At 39.5% G+C, this 17,393-nt stretch overlaps 1 protein-coding gene across 3 annotated transcripts; it reads right to left on the bottom strand.

The window, feature by feature from the left end:
• Nucleotides 1–285: 285 nt before the first annotated feature.
• NEPRO (nucleolus and neural progenitor protein) lies at nucleotides 286–16,946 on the bottom strand. 3 transcript variants are annotated; one of them, XM_016185263.2, is made up of 9 exons: nucleotides 16,764–16,946; nucleotides 11,926–12,080; nucleotides 9,614–9,699; nucleotides 8,982–9,119; nucleotides 8,235–8,312; nucleotides 5,342–5,697; nucleotides 4,656–4,717; nucleotides 3,577–3,836; nucleotides 286–906 (listed from the first exon to the last, which is right to left on the bottom strand). In XM_016185263.2, exons 1-9 carry the CDS (start codon nucleotides 16,864–16,866, stop codon nucleotides 453–455), a joined length of 1,692 nt encoding a protein of 563 aa, XP_016040749.1. In that variant the 5' UTR covers nucleotides 16,867–16,946; the 3' UTR covers nucleotides 286–452. The 3 variants fall into 3 exon arrangements, with proteins under 3 accessions (XP_016040749.1, XP_060054351.1, XP_060054352.1); XM_060198368.1 differs by lacking the exon at nucleotides 16,764–16,946 and adding an exon at nucleotides 16,413–16,648; XM_060198369.1 differs by lacking the exons at nucleotides 9,614–9,699; nucleotides 11,926–12,080; nucleotides 16,764–16,946 and having other exon boundaries at nucleotides 5,342–5,462; nucleotides 8,982–9,086.
• Between the last annotated feature and the right edge of the window lie 447 nt (nucleotides 16,947–17,393).

Genomic DNA, 17,393 nt, shown 5'->3' with positions numbered 1-17,393 from the left:
CAGAACATTAAGATTCAAAAGAGAAAAAGTCTTATAAGGATAATTAATAGAAAATATTTTTATAAAGATGTTACTGACTGACCTGCTCATGTTACGTGGTTTAACTTTTCAAAATAAGGCTAAGCACTAAAGGGTTGGAGCAATAACCCTAGATAAAATAAATAAACAAGGTTGTAAAACTAGTTTTTTAGAAAGTCAAAAAAAAATCTGCTTCTCAAGGACAGGATATTAAGGTTTTTCATCTTAACACTTAACTATATGATAGCTAAATACTTGGCAATTAAATGACACAGACAGGTCAAAGTTTATTGAAATGAACTGCTATACAGTGCTGCATTATAGTAGCACTTTGAGTGCTAGGATTCTTCAGGTCTTTCCAGACCTCAACAGTTGCACTTAGAACAGCAGAACACTGGACCAGTTTGTCAGTCACTTTAAAATCTCACTAGTGTCTAAACTCCCATTAAAGCAAAAATATCATCAATGTCATCTCTCTCCTTGGTGCTTCCTGATGTGTTAAGTTTGGTTATTTGCACCGTCTGTGAACTGGTTTGTTCACTCTTTCCTGTAAGGTGTTCATTAATTTGCTTCTCTTTAGTTTGGATGACAGGATTTGAAACTCTCTTATTCAAGAGCTGTTTACTGTTAGAGTTGATGTCAGTTCTATGAACTGTACTGTGGGAGAGTCTCTGTTTACAGGTGTCTGTAGCACTCTGACTACCTTGAGAAGACTGATGAATTTCCCTTAACTGAGTTGATTGTAGCTTTCTCTGTGGTTTCTTCTGTTTCAGTAAACATTTATTCTGCAACCTTCGACTTAGATGATACTTTGAAGTTTTGATATATAAGCCACGAAGAAGGCAGTTGCAAATAGAAGTTCTTATGCACTGTAGTTTTTTTGGTAAACTAAAGAAGAGACAGAAGAAGAAAAATCTGAGATTATTAAGATACAGGGTTGGGGGAAGGCTCAAATTTTTCTGTTTTCTATTAAATTCCAGCTGAAAAGTATAACTTATAAAACCTGGGCTTGTGTAGCACAATGGGTAAAGCCTTGGACTCATGAGCATGAGGTCCCAATTCCAACCTCTAGCATCTCATGTACCATCTCATGCTAATTCTCTCTCCCTCTCTCATTAACAAATATATCTTACTATAAAAAAAACAACAACCTGTAAGTCCTGAGCTTTTGTATAATCCTAGATTTATAACAACAAAAATAAATAAGCAATTATGCAAATTGGAACTTAAACCCAAACCTGTTTTCTGTGCAGTTTCCTTGATTCAGACTGTAGGCAGAAGTGTCTTTTTATATTCCCAAAGTTATAAACATTAGAGCAGTAGCTGCTACAACTGACTACCAAGGTAATTGGTGAGATAATATCAGAGTCTTTCCCTGATAACTGCTAATCAGTCCATGATGTAACAGGAGTAGAACTGAAGGAAATGTATCACAAACAGGATAATCTACCATAATGTATTAACCCATGTCTGGATTAAAAAAAAAAAAAAAAAAAGTGAAAATAAAGTGATGGTTTACAGATGGATAAAGTGATTGCCTAGAGCTAGAATAATTTTGATTCACATATCTCCCAAGTCTAGAAAGTATTTTTAAGGGAGGAAGAGGTAAGTGTGCCTCCTTGCTAAGTGAAAACACAAGGGTCAGAGATCTGAACTGAATTCTAGAACTCTAGCTCTAGCAACCACAGCAAAATAAAATCTTCTAGTCCTTTAAAAAAAAAATGACATCTTTTTAATTTTATTTTTTCCCCTTTTGTTGCCCTTGTTGTTTATCATCATCATTGTTGTTGTTATTGCTGTCATTTTTGTTGGATAGGACAGAGAGAAATGGAGAGAGGAGGGGAAGACAGAGAGGGGGAGAGAAAGATAGACACCTGCAGACCTGCTTTACCGCCTGTGAAGTAAGCCCCTACAGTCCTTGATGCTTTGATGCAGTCCTTGATGCCAGTCCTTGGTGCTTTGCGCCACCTGCGCTTAACCCAATGTGCCACTGTTTGGCTCTATCCTGTACTCTTTATCTTTATAGCTTGTGTCTGAAATTGCTAGCCTGGTTTCTTATTTGAAAAACATATATATACATAAATCCTAACATTTCGAATGTTATGTATTGTTCTAGCAATACTGACTCACAAAAATAACCATCCTTAAAGTGTACTACAGCAGCCTAGGAGGTGGCATAGTGGATAAAGTTCTGGATTCTCAAGCATGAGGCTCTAAGTTCAATGCCTTACCATCACATATACCAGAATGATGCTCTGGTTCTCTCTCATCAGTCTTGAAAAGGTATTCTGTAAGTGTAAGAATCACAGAAAATAAATAAATCTATACATGGAGTGCCTAACCTTGGTGAAGGAGCATTATCTGGCCCTGACCAATCTGATGGCTCTCTGAGGAGACAGGCACCTTCTGCTTCTGCTGTCACACCCTCATCTGTGAGCAGACTGGCCATCTGGCCTTAACTAGAGCTAGAGTTCCATGGAGGAGTAAGTTTGTCTTTGTTAGTAGTATGTAGCATATCAAAGGCATTCTAAATGAATAGATAGATGGCAGGGTGGATAGCATAATGGTTCTGCAAAGAGACTCTTGTGCCTGAGGCTTCAAAGTCCCAGGTTCAGTCCCCCAGATCACCATAAACCAGAGTTGATTAGTGCTCTGGTTAAATAAATAATTTAAATGAGCAGACAGAATGGCAAGGTATATACCTGAATAAATCACCCAAATTTACTTTCTTCTTCTGACGATATATCTACTCAACAAAAAGCAGCATAGTATTGCAGTATGAGCAGACTCTACTTTTAGCTCTCCCTACTTATATTAAAACCCTAACTTGTGGCCCAGGAGGTGGTGCAGTGGCTAAGAAACTACACTCTCAAGCATGAGGTCCTGAGTTCAATCCCCAGCAGCACATGTACCAGAGTGATGTCTGGCTTGCTCTCTCTCTCTCTCTCTCTCCTATCTTTCTCATTAATAAAATAATTAAAATCTTTAAAAAAAAAAAAAAACTAACGTAAAGAAAACTGATTTGAAGGGAGTCAGGCAGTAGCACAACAGGTTAAGCGCACATGGCATGAAGCACAAGGTCTGGTGTAGGGATCCTGGTTTGAGCCCCAGGCTCCCCATCTGTGGGGGGGGGGGTGGCGGCAGGGAGGGTTACTTTGTAGGCAGTGAATCAGGTCTGCAGATGTCTTTCTCTCCCCCATCTTCCCCTCCTCCATTTTTCTCTGTCCTAACAACAATAACTACAACAACAATAAAAAATAACAAGGGCAACAAAGGGAAAAAAGTTCAAAAAAATGAAAAAAGATCAAGACCCCAGCTCCTCTGTCCTATCCAACAATGATGACATCAATAACAACAATAACCACAACAACAATCAAAAACAAGGGCAACAAAAGGGAAAATAAATATAAAAAATAAATACTTTATAAAAAAAATGGAGTAAAAAAATTTAAAAAGAAAAAAAAACTAATTTGAATATATGTTTTTCATTTTTTTGGTTTTTTTTTTGCCCTAATAACAAAAAGGGTAAAGAAATATATTTTTGTAATATATACCTACCTATAGCCTTGTGCTTCTAGCTGCTTAAGTCGGTTACTTTTGAGAAGCTTGTTACCCAGAAAGGTGGCCTGAACCTTCAGTTTTTTGCTCTTGCACCAGAGAATCACCATTTGTATTTCTTCAGAAAGCTGTGTGAAAGTCCCAACTTTTCGAAATCTTTGCACAAAACTTTTGGTACAAGGAGTCTTCATTGTCTTCCAACCAGAATGTCTGGTTCCCTTTGGTCTGGACGGAGAACATTTAAACTCAAAGTTGGCCTCCTGAAATGTGGAATGAGAAAAATATGTTAGATATCTCAATAACTTGTAAAGATGACAGCAATGACAAAAGTAGCTACTTAATTACTCTAACATCAATTAAGTGCTTACCATACTACAAACTGCTGAATATATGCATTAAAATTGATATGATCTATGATATAAATACTACTACTGAAAACGTGTATGGACAAGTTAAGAAGCATATGGTTAGTAATACAGCTAGCACAAACCAAAGACAAATCAGAGCAATTTTTTTCTTTTTCTTTTTCTTTTTACTACTAGTGCTATGGCTAGGGCTTAGACAGCAACTCCACTGCTCCTGGTGGCCATTATTTTTTTCTCTAACCCTCCCCTCCTTTTTCTGATACAGATGTGGAGAAAGGGAGAGAGAAAAAGAGAAATCTCAGGCGGTGAAGCAGGTCTGCAGGTGTCTGTCTTTCTCTCCTCCTCTTTGTCTTCCCCTCCTCTCTCCATTTCTCTCTGTCCTATCCAACAACGACAACAACAATAATAACTACAACAATAAAACAACAAGGGCAACAAAAGGGAATAAATAAATAAAATAAATATTTTAAAAAAAAAAATTAAAAAAAAAAGAAAAAGAGAAATCTACATTATTGCTCTACCACTCCTGACACTTCCTTCCCCCTACAGATGGGGACTGGGGACTTAAACCTGGGTCTGACTCAGACCATTTCTGTCTGAATGTAAAACTAGGACTTTTAACCTCAAGTATGTTCTATTTCCCCCCTTGGAAAATGGCATATACTCTAAATTAGCAGAAATCATAAGCTACATATTAAAGCAAGTTAGACAAACCTGAAGAGCTTTGTTTTTCAGCTGTTTGCAGAAAGCCCTTACATCAAGTTCTGATGACTGTTCTGTGGAGACAGATCAGAGACACAGAAACTGATTCATACTATTTTCAAATCACGAGTTGTCTTAAGTGCATAACATTTCTTGTTGAATTACTACAAAAGAAAGGGAGGGTGTGGTGGAGGAGATAGCATAATGGTTATGCAAGACTCAGGCTTGAGGCTGCAAGGTTCCAGGTGCAATGCTGTGCACCACAATCAGTCAGAGCTAAGCAGTGCCTTGGTTTAAAAAAAAAGCAGAGAACTGTAACAGTAACAACTAAATTCTCTAGCTTAGAAAATTAGAAAACATAGGTACTAACTGTATCTAAGGATAACGACTTAAAATTAAGGGAGAAAGCTTTGCGGGTGGTGAGGCAGGGCTGCAGGTGTCTGTCTGGCACTCGCTTGCTCTCGCGCTCTCTCTCCCTCTCTATATATACATATATATAGATAGATAGATCCCCACTCCCTCTTGATTTCTGGCTTTCTCTATCCAATAACTATTGTAAATATTAAAAAAAAAAAAGAAAATGTTAAAAGTTTTTAAAAAATAAGCTGACTTTCTACATAATGCAAGTTTATATTTTTCAACAGATTTTCTCTCTCTTTTTTTTTTTTTAACGTGTGCGCTATTTCAAAGCATATTACCTTGGAAGATTTTCTTATTCTTTACTGGCTGTCCAAGATCTACTTTATTCTGGACATTAATCTTTGACAGCTTAGCTTTTTTGGAAATTCTAGGCAATGTTTCTTCACTGAACCCCGGTGACTGTTCTTTCATTAAAAACAGTTTATTTAGCAAGTTGGTTACTCCTTTATCTTCAATAGGCACTTTTTTCTTAAAGACTTCAAAATAAGGCTCTCCTAAAAATTCAGTAATGTCAGAAGGAAAGGCAAAATCTTTGAAGTATGGTGTAGACTGGATCCTAGAGACTTCTTGAAACAATCCAAACAGTGGCTCGTATAATGAAATCAGCCTTTTTAATACACCTTTATGGAGAATCCTACAGAAAAAAATAAGTTGTGAGTTAGCCAATAATTACAATTTTCAAATTATAAAAAAACAAGATTCAGAGCTGAAAACAAATGACTACCAAGCTCTGCCACTTCAGGAAAATAAATAAATATTTAAAAAAATATAAATACCACTATTTGTGGACTGGGGAGATAGTATAACCTTCATGCCTGAGGCACTTAAGTCTTCGGTTCAGTCTCCAGAACCACAATAAACCAGAGCTGTGCCATGCTCTGCTCTATCTCCCTGCACCCTCCTCCCAACCTCTAACTCTCTGCCTCATTAAAATAAAGAAAACATTTTTAAGCTTTTTATTTGTTTGTTTTTATTAGGCCACTGCTCAGCTTTGGCTTCTAGTGGTGCTCGAAACTGAACCTGAGACTTTAGAGCCAGCCATAACCATTATGCTATCTCCCTTGAACAAAAAAAGCTTTCTTAAGAAATGATAGACACTGTATTTGCAAATAACCTGAATTGTCCCCCTCAAAGAAAAAAAAAAAATATATATATATAAATGTTACATAAGGAGCCAGGTGGTGATACATCCAGTTAAGCAGACATATCACCATCTGCAAGGCCCCAGGTTTGAGCCCCCACTCCCCACCTGCAGGCTTGCAGGTGCCTATCTTTCCCTCTCCCTATCTCCTCACTCCTCTGAATTTCTACTATAATGTAAAAAAATAGAAAGGAAAAAAAAATGGCTGCTGGGAGCAGTGGATTCATTGTGCAGGCACTGAGCCCTGGTGGCAATAGTAATGATAATAAAAGTAAATAGATGTTACATAAAACCAAATAAACTTTTGCATGGATGCACTAAAAAGACATACATGAGAATATTTTTCTTCTTGATAACATTTTCATTTTGTTTTAATTATTTTATGTTTTCTTGAAGCACACTGGAATATTTAGTGTGGTTTTACTAGGTGGTAAAAATTTAGGTGAATTCCAGGTCCTTCATACTTTTTCTGTATTTTTTAAATACTATTTATAGTCAACAACAACAACAAAAAAAAACTATTATCATTACTGCAAAGAATAATGAGGGAGCGGGTGGTGGCACAACTGGTTGAGTGCACATTACAATGTATTAGGACCCAGGTTTGAGCCCCTGGCCCCCTCCCTCCTGTAGGGGGAAAGCTTTGCGAGAGGTGAAGCAGTGCTGCCGATGTCTCTCTGACTCCCTCTCTATCTCCTCTTCCCCTCTTAATTTCAGACAGTCTCTAGCTAGTAAACAGACAATTTTTTAAAAATTTAAATAAGGGGCTGGACAGTGATGTACCCAGTTGAGCACATGCATTACCACTCTTAAGGATCGGGGTCTTAACCTCTTGTCCCCACCTGCTGGGGTAAAGCTTGATGAGCAGAGAAGCAGTGCTGCAGGCGTCTCTTTCTCATTTCCTTCTCAATTTCTGTCTATCTCTATCCAATAAGATAAAATAAGTAAAAATAAAGGTTTGACTATTTTTTTAAGATAGTAAATTTCTAATACCTAAATTTTAATAGTCCAACTGTAAGTAGCACAGGGCTGGGAAAATGATGAACTTACTCACATTATATATGTATGCCAAATACCTACTATATTCAAGGCATGCAAGGAAAAAAAAAATAGTTTCATTACTATAAAAAATCATGTTGTTTCAGAAAAAAAATATTTTCAGATTTATTTTTAGTATTCTATATAGATTCATGTATATCCTGCTATAAATTTTTTTTTCTTAAATTTTTTGTTAATGAGGCGTAGGAGAGAGAGAGAACATGAAGCAGACATCACTTTGGTACATGTGCTGCTGGGGATCAAACTCAGGGCATCATGCTTGAGAGTCCAAAGCTTTATCCTCTGGTACCACCTCCCTGACCACACAATAACATTATAGCCTGTAGGAATGAATAAGCAGGATAAAAAACAACAATACTGAAAACAGTCAGAAGGATAAAACATGAAAGCAAAGTTTTTAATCTCAAAGATAGGAGAGAATTTTCTACCTTTTTTTTTTTTAAAGTTTTCATTCACATTATAGTTAAGTATCCCAGCTGTTTATAAAGGCCCTAAACAGGTCTATTTACAAATAAGGGCAGATTACAAATTCAATTACCTATCAGATAAGTTTCACAATATACACTGAGAGGTGCAAGGGAGGATCTCTTCAATTTATAACTACTGTGTTGTATAATTTGTGTAATTTGTCCATTATGCCTGAAAAGGCAGTGATGTTTCAGATGAAAGAAATTAATCTAAACCACACAGTAAGAGCAGTGCCCTCAAAACTCAGTGCACCTTCCAGTTGGTCATTCTAGGAGCTCATTTGCTTAGTTTTGCAGTGACTTCCTATTTTCAATTTCGATGTTTAATCTTCTATCATAACTATCACCACTCAGCTTTCTGATCCACCCCAATAAACTATGATCAAATGAAGAATTGGAACTCCTTCACCTTCAACAGCATCTCATGGGAAATAAACATAGAAATAACTATTGAGAAACATAGGCTAAGCTAGATGAAAAGGAAATCAAGAATTTCAAACATACCATAATCTGCTCACCAGCCCAATCATCACAAGGTTTAAAATAATGAATTCTTCCAAACCTAGATGTTTCACTGTAAAACTGGAGAACCAAGTTAAGGTTGGAGAACCAAATGCAAGTCTTAAATTATATTTATGAAAGGAACAGACTGGAAGTAAAAAGTTTTCCTAAAGGAATTAAAGCCTTTAAAAAAAAAAAAAGCTTTAAAAAAATTTAAGATGTGGAAATTTAAAACTTAAAAGTAACATAACAGGCAGGGGTAGATAGCATAATGGTTATGCAAACAGACTGTCATGCCTGAGGCTCCAAAGTCACAGGCTCAATGCCCCGCACCACCATAAACCAGAGCTGATCAGTGCTCTGGTTAAAAAAAAAAAAAAAAAAAGTAAATAAACCACTCCTGTAAACAACAACAACAATAAAAAATAAAACAAGGGCAACAAAGGGAAAATAAATAAATATAAATTTTTTAAAAAAGTAACGTAACTACAAGTATTCTCCTTATTAAATTTAGTGTCTAAAGTTTATTTCTAAGCTTAAGAAGCTATAACTACTAATAACCTTAGGATAGTACATGTTAGACAACCTCTGGCAATGACTGAATCAGGCAATTTCTGGGACAGAAAAGGTCAAGAACAAACTTAAGAATTCCTGTGTAACTCCTGTATACCTTCTTAGCCAACAAAGCAGAATATTAAATACATACAATTTCCATTCAGAAGTATGTTATTTTAAGTGACTCAAGGATACAGGAATGTCTTGCAGCAACAGTCCAACAAACGAAGCAACAATTTGCAAGCTCCCAAAATTTTCATCAACACTAGTTCCAGCACTGGTTGGCTGGGGGTGACACATGCTTTGGTAGATACAGGCTGAAGTCTTCGAGAACTTGACAAAAACAGAAAAGCATACTGATTTCATTCTTAAATATGAAACACATACATCAGTTATCACCTTACCTTAAACTCAAGTTGAGGTGGTTATTCTCAATGATTCACTGACAGTGATTAAAAAGAAAATTTTTAATCTGTTCAAAATATATTTATTGAATAAATAAAGATGTATTTATTAATGAGGAGAAGAAAAGAGAGGCAGAACACCAGGGCATCACTTGGGACCTCTAACACCCCCCTCCACTGTGCCACTTCCCTGATTGTGAGACTGACGTTTTAATATAATTTATCAAAATCCAAATTTCAGTATTATTCCAGTCCCTCCAGCAGGCCAACAAATACTAAGTGGTTCTTATTTAAAAAAAAAAAAAAGTGTACAGCTGAAGTATAATATTCCAACCTCAAGCAGAGAAATTATCTAAAGCAAGAACACAGCAAGAAACAGTTCCTAGTCTACCACAAATCCCATCAAACAAAGGAACCACTTACTTGGGAGAAAATGACAATGACATAGAAAGATCTTGAAGTGAACCCTCCAAATTCATGTTTTTCAAACGTTTTAAACATTGTTCAACCTGAAAGGGAAGGGCAGCTCAAAGTACTTACTATGTATATAACACAGATTAAGTCACAGAAGCCAAAAGAATCACAATTTCAAAAAACAAAAACACACTGAATATCACACAACATTTTTTATAATTTCTTTTTTGGTTAAAGTTGAAGTCTCTTATATGTATAGCCTCACTATTGCAGACCAATTTTTACAAATACAGAAACAGAGAGAGATAGGCAGAAAAAGAAATAGAGACACACCATAGCACTTGACCCGCCCCGCCATGGCACTTCCATATTGTTTTGCAGCTGGAACCTGGATGACAAGCATATACTCTAATGGGTGTGCTATCTCTTCTAGAATAAATGCTGCCCCCTCCAACACTCTTTTTTTTTTTTTTTTTTTTTTTTTTGGTCACTGACAGGACCTCAGTGCTCTAGGCAGACTTTTGGATAAAGACAGGGAAACACCATAGAATCTAAGCTTCTTCTGATATAGTAATAACCAGGCTAATAACTGGACCATGTGCATAGCTAAGTGAGCACACCATCCAGGGAAGGTATTTTGCCAAAATACTTATTCTTATGGGCAAAGTAATATGTAGTGTAGGAAGAGAAATTTCTGATTAAAAAAAACTGAAATTTAGGGGGCTGGGTGGTGATGCACCTGGTTGAGTACACATGCTACAGTGCAAAAGAACACAGGTTCGGACTCCCGGTCCCCATTTACAGGGGGAAAGCTTTGCGAGTGGTGAAGCAATGCTGCAGATGTCTGTCTCTCTTTATCCCAACCTCCCCCTTACCTCTTAATTTAAAATTTTAGGGAAAAAACTGAAATATATTCAGGCAAAATCTTAAACTCAGGTTATGGGAGTCTGGCGGTAGCACAGCGGGTTAAGTGCACGTGGTGTGAAGCACAAGACAGGTTTAAGGATCCCGGTTCCAGCCCCCGGCTCCCCACCTGCAAGGGAGTCCCTTCATAAGTGGTGAATCAGGTCTGCAGGTGCCTTTCTCTCCCCCTCTCTGTCTTCCCCTCCTTTCTCCATTTCTCTCTGTCCTAACAATGACAACATCAATAACAATAATAGTAACTACAACAACAAAAAAAAAGAGAGAGAAAATAAATAAACTCGGGTATGACCACAAATTTATTGTGTGGTCAGGGAGGTGGTACCAGAGGATAAAGCTTTGGACTCTCAAGCATGATGCCGAGTTTGATCCCCAGCAGCACATGTACCAAAGTGATGTCTGCTTCATGTTCTCTCTCTCTCCTACGCCTCATTAACAAAAAATTTAAGAAAAAAAATTTATAGCAGGATATACATGAATCTATATAGAATACTAAAAATAAATCTGAAAATAATTTTTTTCTGAAACAACATGATTTTTTATAGTAATGAAACTATTTTTTTAAGATAGTAAATTTCTAATACCTAAATTTTAATAGTCCAACTGTAAGTAGCACAGGGCTGGGAAAATGATGAACTTACTCACATTATATATGTATGCCAAATACCTACTATATTCAAGGCATGCAAGGAAAAAAAAAAAATCAAAGCATTTCCCAATTTCTTGTTATAAATCTAATGGTAAAAGCAATATATATATATATATATATATATATATATATATATATACATATATATATATATATACACAGTTTAATATGCAAATTAAAAACATGGGAGAATACAGGTCCATAAAGGATGATAAATGACATAGTGGGGGTTGTATTCTTAAATGGGAAACTGGGGAATGTTATGCATGTACAAACTATTGTATTTACTGTTGAATGTAAAACATTAATTCCCCAATTAAAAAAAAAAAGAAAATTAAAAACACACGTCCTATTTAAAAACAGTCTCACTCTCATAACTTCTATAGTCTCTTCTTAATCTATTTCCATAGCCTTTCTCTTCCCAACAAGTTTCACAAAAGAACTATTTTCATCTACCACAGCAGCTGAGCGGTTAGCACCGTGCTAACACTCAACTCAACAGCATTTCTTATTTAAAAAAGAAATATCTAGTTATGGCAGAGCAGACACAATATCCAAGTGAGCTATTTTGCTGCTCTATTTATTTTCTAAGTAGTGTTTTAAAATCCTACAGAGAAAGAAAAAAAGCCCGAATGTCACTGTGTGCACAAGATACAAGTAACCTGCTGAAATCCCCATAATAACAGTGCTAATGTGAGGTTCATCTTCCTCAATTTAGTATGTTGACTCTTAGCCATAGCTTTTCCCTTACCTGTTTGAGGGCCAAATGAGGCTTGTGGTGGCCCATCCTATTGTGATTGCTGTAAAGGACTGCACATAACACATTGATTTCTGCATCTAAGATCTGGCTCTTCAATGACAGTGTAACAAGACTGCATTCTTTAATCACAGCTTTAATGAAAAAGACTAAAAAAAAAAAAAGACATTTAACAAAGATTATAACGCATTTCAACGTTAATTATATTAAAAATACACTGAAAGCAACATCTGACCCTATTCTTTTTAAAGGAATCAAGAGCAAACTAATGTCATCTGCCTCAACTATAAATACACAACAATTTTAAGTAGAAGGGAAGGTGGGAAATGACAAGTGATGTAAAACCCAGAAATCATAGAGAATATCTGCTCCACAAGAAAGTTTATCTTTATACCATTTTATTATAATTTTGCTAATCTTTTAGATGACTATTTTGCAAGTGTTGGATGTACTTACATGTTACATATCCTGCTCTAACCTATTGTACACTTTTCCAATCCCCCATTATGCTAAGTACAAAAGCAAAGATGAATGAACAAACTTATACTTTTAAAAGTCAAAAGTAGGGAGTCATGAGATATCACTTCACTCCTGTGAGAATGTCATACATCAGAAAAGGTAACAGCAGCAAATGCTGGAGAGGGTGTGGGGTCAAAGGAACCCTCCTGCACTGCTGGTGGGAATGTCAATTGGTCCAACCTCTGTGGAGAACAGTCTGGAGAACTCTCAGAAGGCTAGAAATGGACCTACCCTATGACCCTGCAATTCCCCTCCTGGGGATATATCCTAAGGAACCCAACACATCCATCCCAAAAGATCTGTGTACACATATGTTCTTGGCAGCACAATTTGTAATAGCCAAAACCTGGAAGCAACCCAGGTGTCCAACAACAGATGAGTGGCTGAGCAAGTTGTGGTATATATACACAATGGAATACTACTCAGCTGTAAAAAATGGTGACTTCACCGTTTTCAGCCGATCTTGGATGGACCTTGAAAAAATCATGTTGAGTGAAATAAGTCAGAAACAGAAGGATGAATACGGGATGATCTCACTCTCAGGCAGAAGTTGAAAAACAAGATTAGAAAAGAAAACACAAGTCGAACCTGAAATGGAATTGGAGTATTACACCAAAGTAAAAGACTCTGGGGTGGGTGGGTGGGGAGAATACAGGTCCATGAAAAATGATGAATGAAATAGTGGGGGTTGTATTGTTAAATGGGAATCTGGGGAATGTTATGCATGTAAAAAAAAAAAAAAAAAAAAAAGAAGTAGAAACGCAAAGCAGAAATTGACTGAGTTTGGAGTATGGCACCAAAGTAAGAAAGCAGAAGTACACTAGAGTTTGCAGTGAGTACCTCCCTAATACTTCCTCTCCACTTTTCCAAGCTTTGGGTCCATGATTGCTCAACAATTTGTTTGGCTTTGTATGTTAAGTTAACTCTCTTTTCAGTCACCAGGTTCCAGGTGTCATCAGGATGCCGGCCAGACTTCCCTGGACTGAAGACCCCACCAATATGTCCTGGAGCTCAGCTTCCCCAGAGACCCACCCTACTAGGGAAAGAGAGAGGCAGACTGGGAGCATGGACCGACCAGTCAACGCCCATGTTCAGCGGGGAAGCAATTACAGAAGCCAGACCTTCCACCTTCTGCAACCCACAATGACCCTGGGTCCATGCTCCCAGAGGGATAGAGAATGGGAAAGCTATCGGGGGAGGGGGTAGGATATGGAGATTGGGCGGTGGGAATTGTGTGGAGCTGTACCCCTCCTACCCTATGGTTTTGTTAATTAATCCTTTCTTAAATAAAAAAAATAAAAAAAATAAAGTAGGGAGTCAGGCAGTAGCGCAGCGCAGCGAGTTAAGCACAGGCGGTGCAAAGCACAAGGACCGGCGGCGTAAGAATCCCAGTTCGAGTGGTAAAGCAGGTCTGCAGGTGTCTATCTTTCTCTCCTCCTCTATGTCTTCCCCTCCTCTCTCCATTTCTCTCTGTCCTATTCAACAACATCAGTAACAACAGCAATAATTACTACAACAATAAAACAAGGGCAACAAAAGGGAATAAATAAATATAAAAAAAAAGGTCAAAAGTAACAATTTATTCTGCTTTATATGTTAACTCTTTTTCAGCCACCAGGTTCCAGATGCTACCATGATGCTCACCTGACTTCCCTGGGCACCAATGTGTCCTAGAGCCCTGCCTCCCCAGATCGCTGTGTCACTAGGGAGAGAGACAGGCTGGGAGTATGGATGGACCTGTCAATGCCCATGTTCAGCATTCGGTGGGGAAGCAATTAAAGAAGCTAGACCATCCACCTTCTGCACCCCATAATGACCCTGGGCCCATACTCCCAGAGGGATAAAGAATCGGAGAGCTGGGAGTTGGGCCGTAGTGCACATGTGGCAAAGCACAAGGGCCAGAGTAAGGATCAGGGTTGGAGCCCCTGGCTCCCCACCTGCAGGGGAGTCACTTCACAGGCGGTGAAGCAGGTCTGCAGGTGTCTATCTTTCTCTCCCCATCTCTATCTTCCCCTCTTCTCCCATTTCTCTCTGTCCTATCCAACAACATTAATAACTAACAATAATAACTACAACAATAAAACAACAAGGGCAACAAAAGGGAATAAATATTTTTTAAAAATTTAAAAAAAGGAATAGGAAAGCTATCAGGGGAGGGGATGGGATATGGAGTTCTGGTGGTGGGAACTGTGTGGAATTATACCCCTCTTATCTTATGGTCTTGTCAATATTTCCAATTTATAAATAATTTTTTTTTAAAAAAGTCAAAAGTACTGGGGCTGGGTGGTGGCACACCATGCACAAGGTGGTATCACCATGCACAAGGACCCAGGTTCAAGCCCCCAACCCCCACATGCAAGAGGAAAACTTCAAGGGAGTCGGGCTGTAGCGCAGCGGGTTAAGCGCAGGTGGCGCTAAGCACAAGGACCCCCATAAGGATCCTGGTTCAAGCCCTGGCTCCCCACCTGCAGGGGTGTTGCTTCACAAGCGGTGAAACAGGTCTGTAGGTGTCTATCTTTCTCTCCTTCTCTCTGTCTTCCCCCTCCCCTCTCCATTTCTCTCTGTCCTATCCAACAACAATGACAACAATAATAACTACAACAATAAAACAACAAGGGCAACAAAAGGGAATAAATAAATAAAAATAAATACTTAAAAAAAAGAGGAAAACTTCACAGTGGTGAAGCAGTGCTGCAGGAGTCTTTCTCTCCCTACTTCCCGGTCCATCTCAATTTCTCTCTGTTCTATCAGATAAAATAAAGTTAAAAAAAAAAGTCCAAAGTACCATATTTGAGCACAGTTTAAGAACAGATTCAGAAATAGAACTTGCACAGCAACTGGTAAATATATATATATATATTTTTTTTATTATTATCTTTATTTATTGGATAGAGACAGCCAGAAATCAGGAGGAGATAGGGAAAGAGGCAGAGAGACACCTGCAGCACTGCTTCATCACTTACAAGCTTTGACTCTGCAGTTGGGGAACCAGGGGCTTGAACCCCAGTCCTTGTGCACTGTAACATGTGCACTTAACCAGCCACTTAACCACCAGGGTGCGCCACCACCGGACCCTGGAAGTATATTTTTGATGTCTGCCTGAGGAACAGTGTACTCAACAGAATGAAGTAAGTTTCCTGGATAGTAAAGCTGTGAGGCAGAAAGGAGTTGGTGTGTTCTATGGAGCCCTAAAGGCTGCACCAACAGGTTAGGTGGAAGTAATACTGCGAAAGATTTCTGTATTATAAACAGAGAACTTAATATTATTCCAACTGACAGAGGGCAGAACTACATATCTTGATCAGTTGAGAACTGATGTATTTCCATATTTAAGGAGAACTTCGTACAAAAATTTTTTTTTAAGTTTTAGTTCATCGCCACATGGGTGTACCACTGGCACATGGGAAAATTCAAGGTGCAGTGCTATACTGTCTGTCCCTATCTTTATATATCAGGAACAAAAAGAATGGGAGGAAAAAAGAAGGTGGGGGGGTAGTAGGAAGACTAATTTGTAAACTGCACAGAATGGGTGGGAAGAGAAACCTAATTACTACAAAAGTCATAAGCACAAACTGTTAGTAGAAACTTATCATTTGAGTGTTTACTTAACAGGCACTGCTCCAAATGTTTTAACTCTGCTGTAACTATGCTAATAACTCTTAGCTCAAAACAGCCCTAGGGCCCAGGAAGGTTAAATAAGTTAGTCCTCACCTACCTACTTTCGGCAGAGAGCCAGGATTTAAAGCCAGGCAATCTGGCTCCGGAGCTAAGCTAAAGACCTACCCTTCCTATCTACCAACTCATCAAAGACACGCTCGTTTAAGAGCACTCATTCCAAAATTCCCAACAAGTCGGCCACGAACAGGAAAACCTAACTCCTTATTCCAGATAAAACCAGAGGCCTGGAGATTGAAGGGCACTGAGCTAAACTCCAGCTCCTCAAAGGCAGAGATCAGACTCACTGGGTAAAGGCGGTAAGGGGGCGCAGGTGGGCTAGGCGAGCACAGGAAGCCCAAGAAGCACCCCCACCCCCGGCTCCAGCAGCCTGCACTTCTCTCGGCCCTACGCTCGGGGTTGGGCTTTGGAACTTAAATGCTTTAAACGGGTTCTACAATAAGCGCCAGATACAAAAACCAAGGACGCTATTACTCCCCCAATCGCGGAGGCCAATGCACGCGACACGGCACCCAGCCCGCACCCCTTCCCAGCGGCCCTCGGGCTCCGGAAGTCCCGCCCCTCGCGCCCCTCGTTCCCGGTCGAGACAGACGCCTCCCAGCCGGGCAACGTCCGCCGCCGCGTGGCGCCCCACTCACTCAGGGCCGCGCTGGGCTCCTGCGCTGTCACCGAGCTGCAGCTCCCCGGCTTAGGGATCCTCACGCGGTTCCAAGGCTCCGGACCAGGCCACGGCTCAGCCATGTTGCGAAGCGGGGGAGGGACTGGAGGAGGCGAAGACGGACGAGACCAAGTGCAGCGACTGTAGAGGGGAGGAGGAAGCAAGAGACCGAGTCCCGGCGAGGAAGAGGGCGGGCCCGGGACCCGGGGCGGGGCGGGGCGGGGCGGCGGGAGGAGCCCTCGGGAATCCTGGTAACTGGCTCTGTAGGACCAGTGGCTTCTCTGGGGGATCAGAAGCTGCCAATGTATCTACGTAACGTGGGAGAATTCTCTGTTAAAAACTCTCATCCCGGGGGTCGGGCGGTGGCGCAAAGCGCAAGGACCGGCGTAAGGATCCCGGTTCGAGCCCTCGGCTCCCCACCTGCAGGGGAGGCGCTTCAGAGGCGGTGAAGCAGGTCTTCAGGTGTCTTATCTTTCCCTCCCCTCTCTGTCTTCCCCTCTCTCCATTTCTCTCTGTCCTATCCAACAACGAATAGCGTCAACAATGGCAATAATAATAACCACAACGAGGCTACAACAACAAGGGCAACAAAAGGGGGGGGGGGAAATGG

The sequence above is a fragment of the Erinaceus europaeus genome, chromosome 9 (genome assembly GCF_950295315.1).
Source record: "Erinaceus europaeus chromosome 9, mEriEur2.1, whole genome shotgun sequence".
NCBI lineage: Eukaryota > Metazoa > Chordata > Mammalia > Eulipotyphla > Erinaceidae > Erinaceus > Erinaceus europaeus.
This window is presented reverse-complemented; position numbering and strand designations above follow the sequence as displayed.

Coding starts and splice junctions, on each gene's coding strand:
- NEPRO (XM_016185263.2), bottom strand. CDS start 16,866: ATGGCTGAGCCGTGGCCTGGTCCGGAGCCTTGGAACCGCGTGAGGATC. Junction 12,081..16,763: donor GGAGCCCAGCGCGGCCCTGA/GTGAGTGGGGCG, acceptor TTTTTTTTTTAG/TCTTTTTCATTAAAGCTGTG. Junction 5,698..8,234: donor GGGCTGGTGAGCAGATTATG/GTATGTTTGAAA, acceptor TTTTTTCTGTAG/GATTCTCCATAAAGGTGTAT.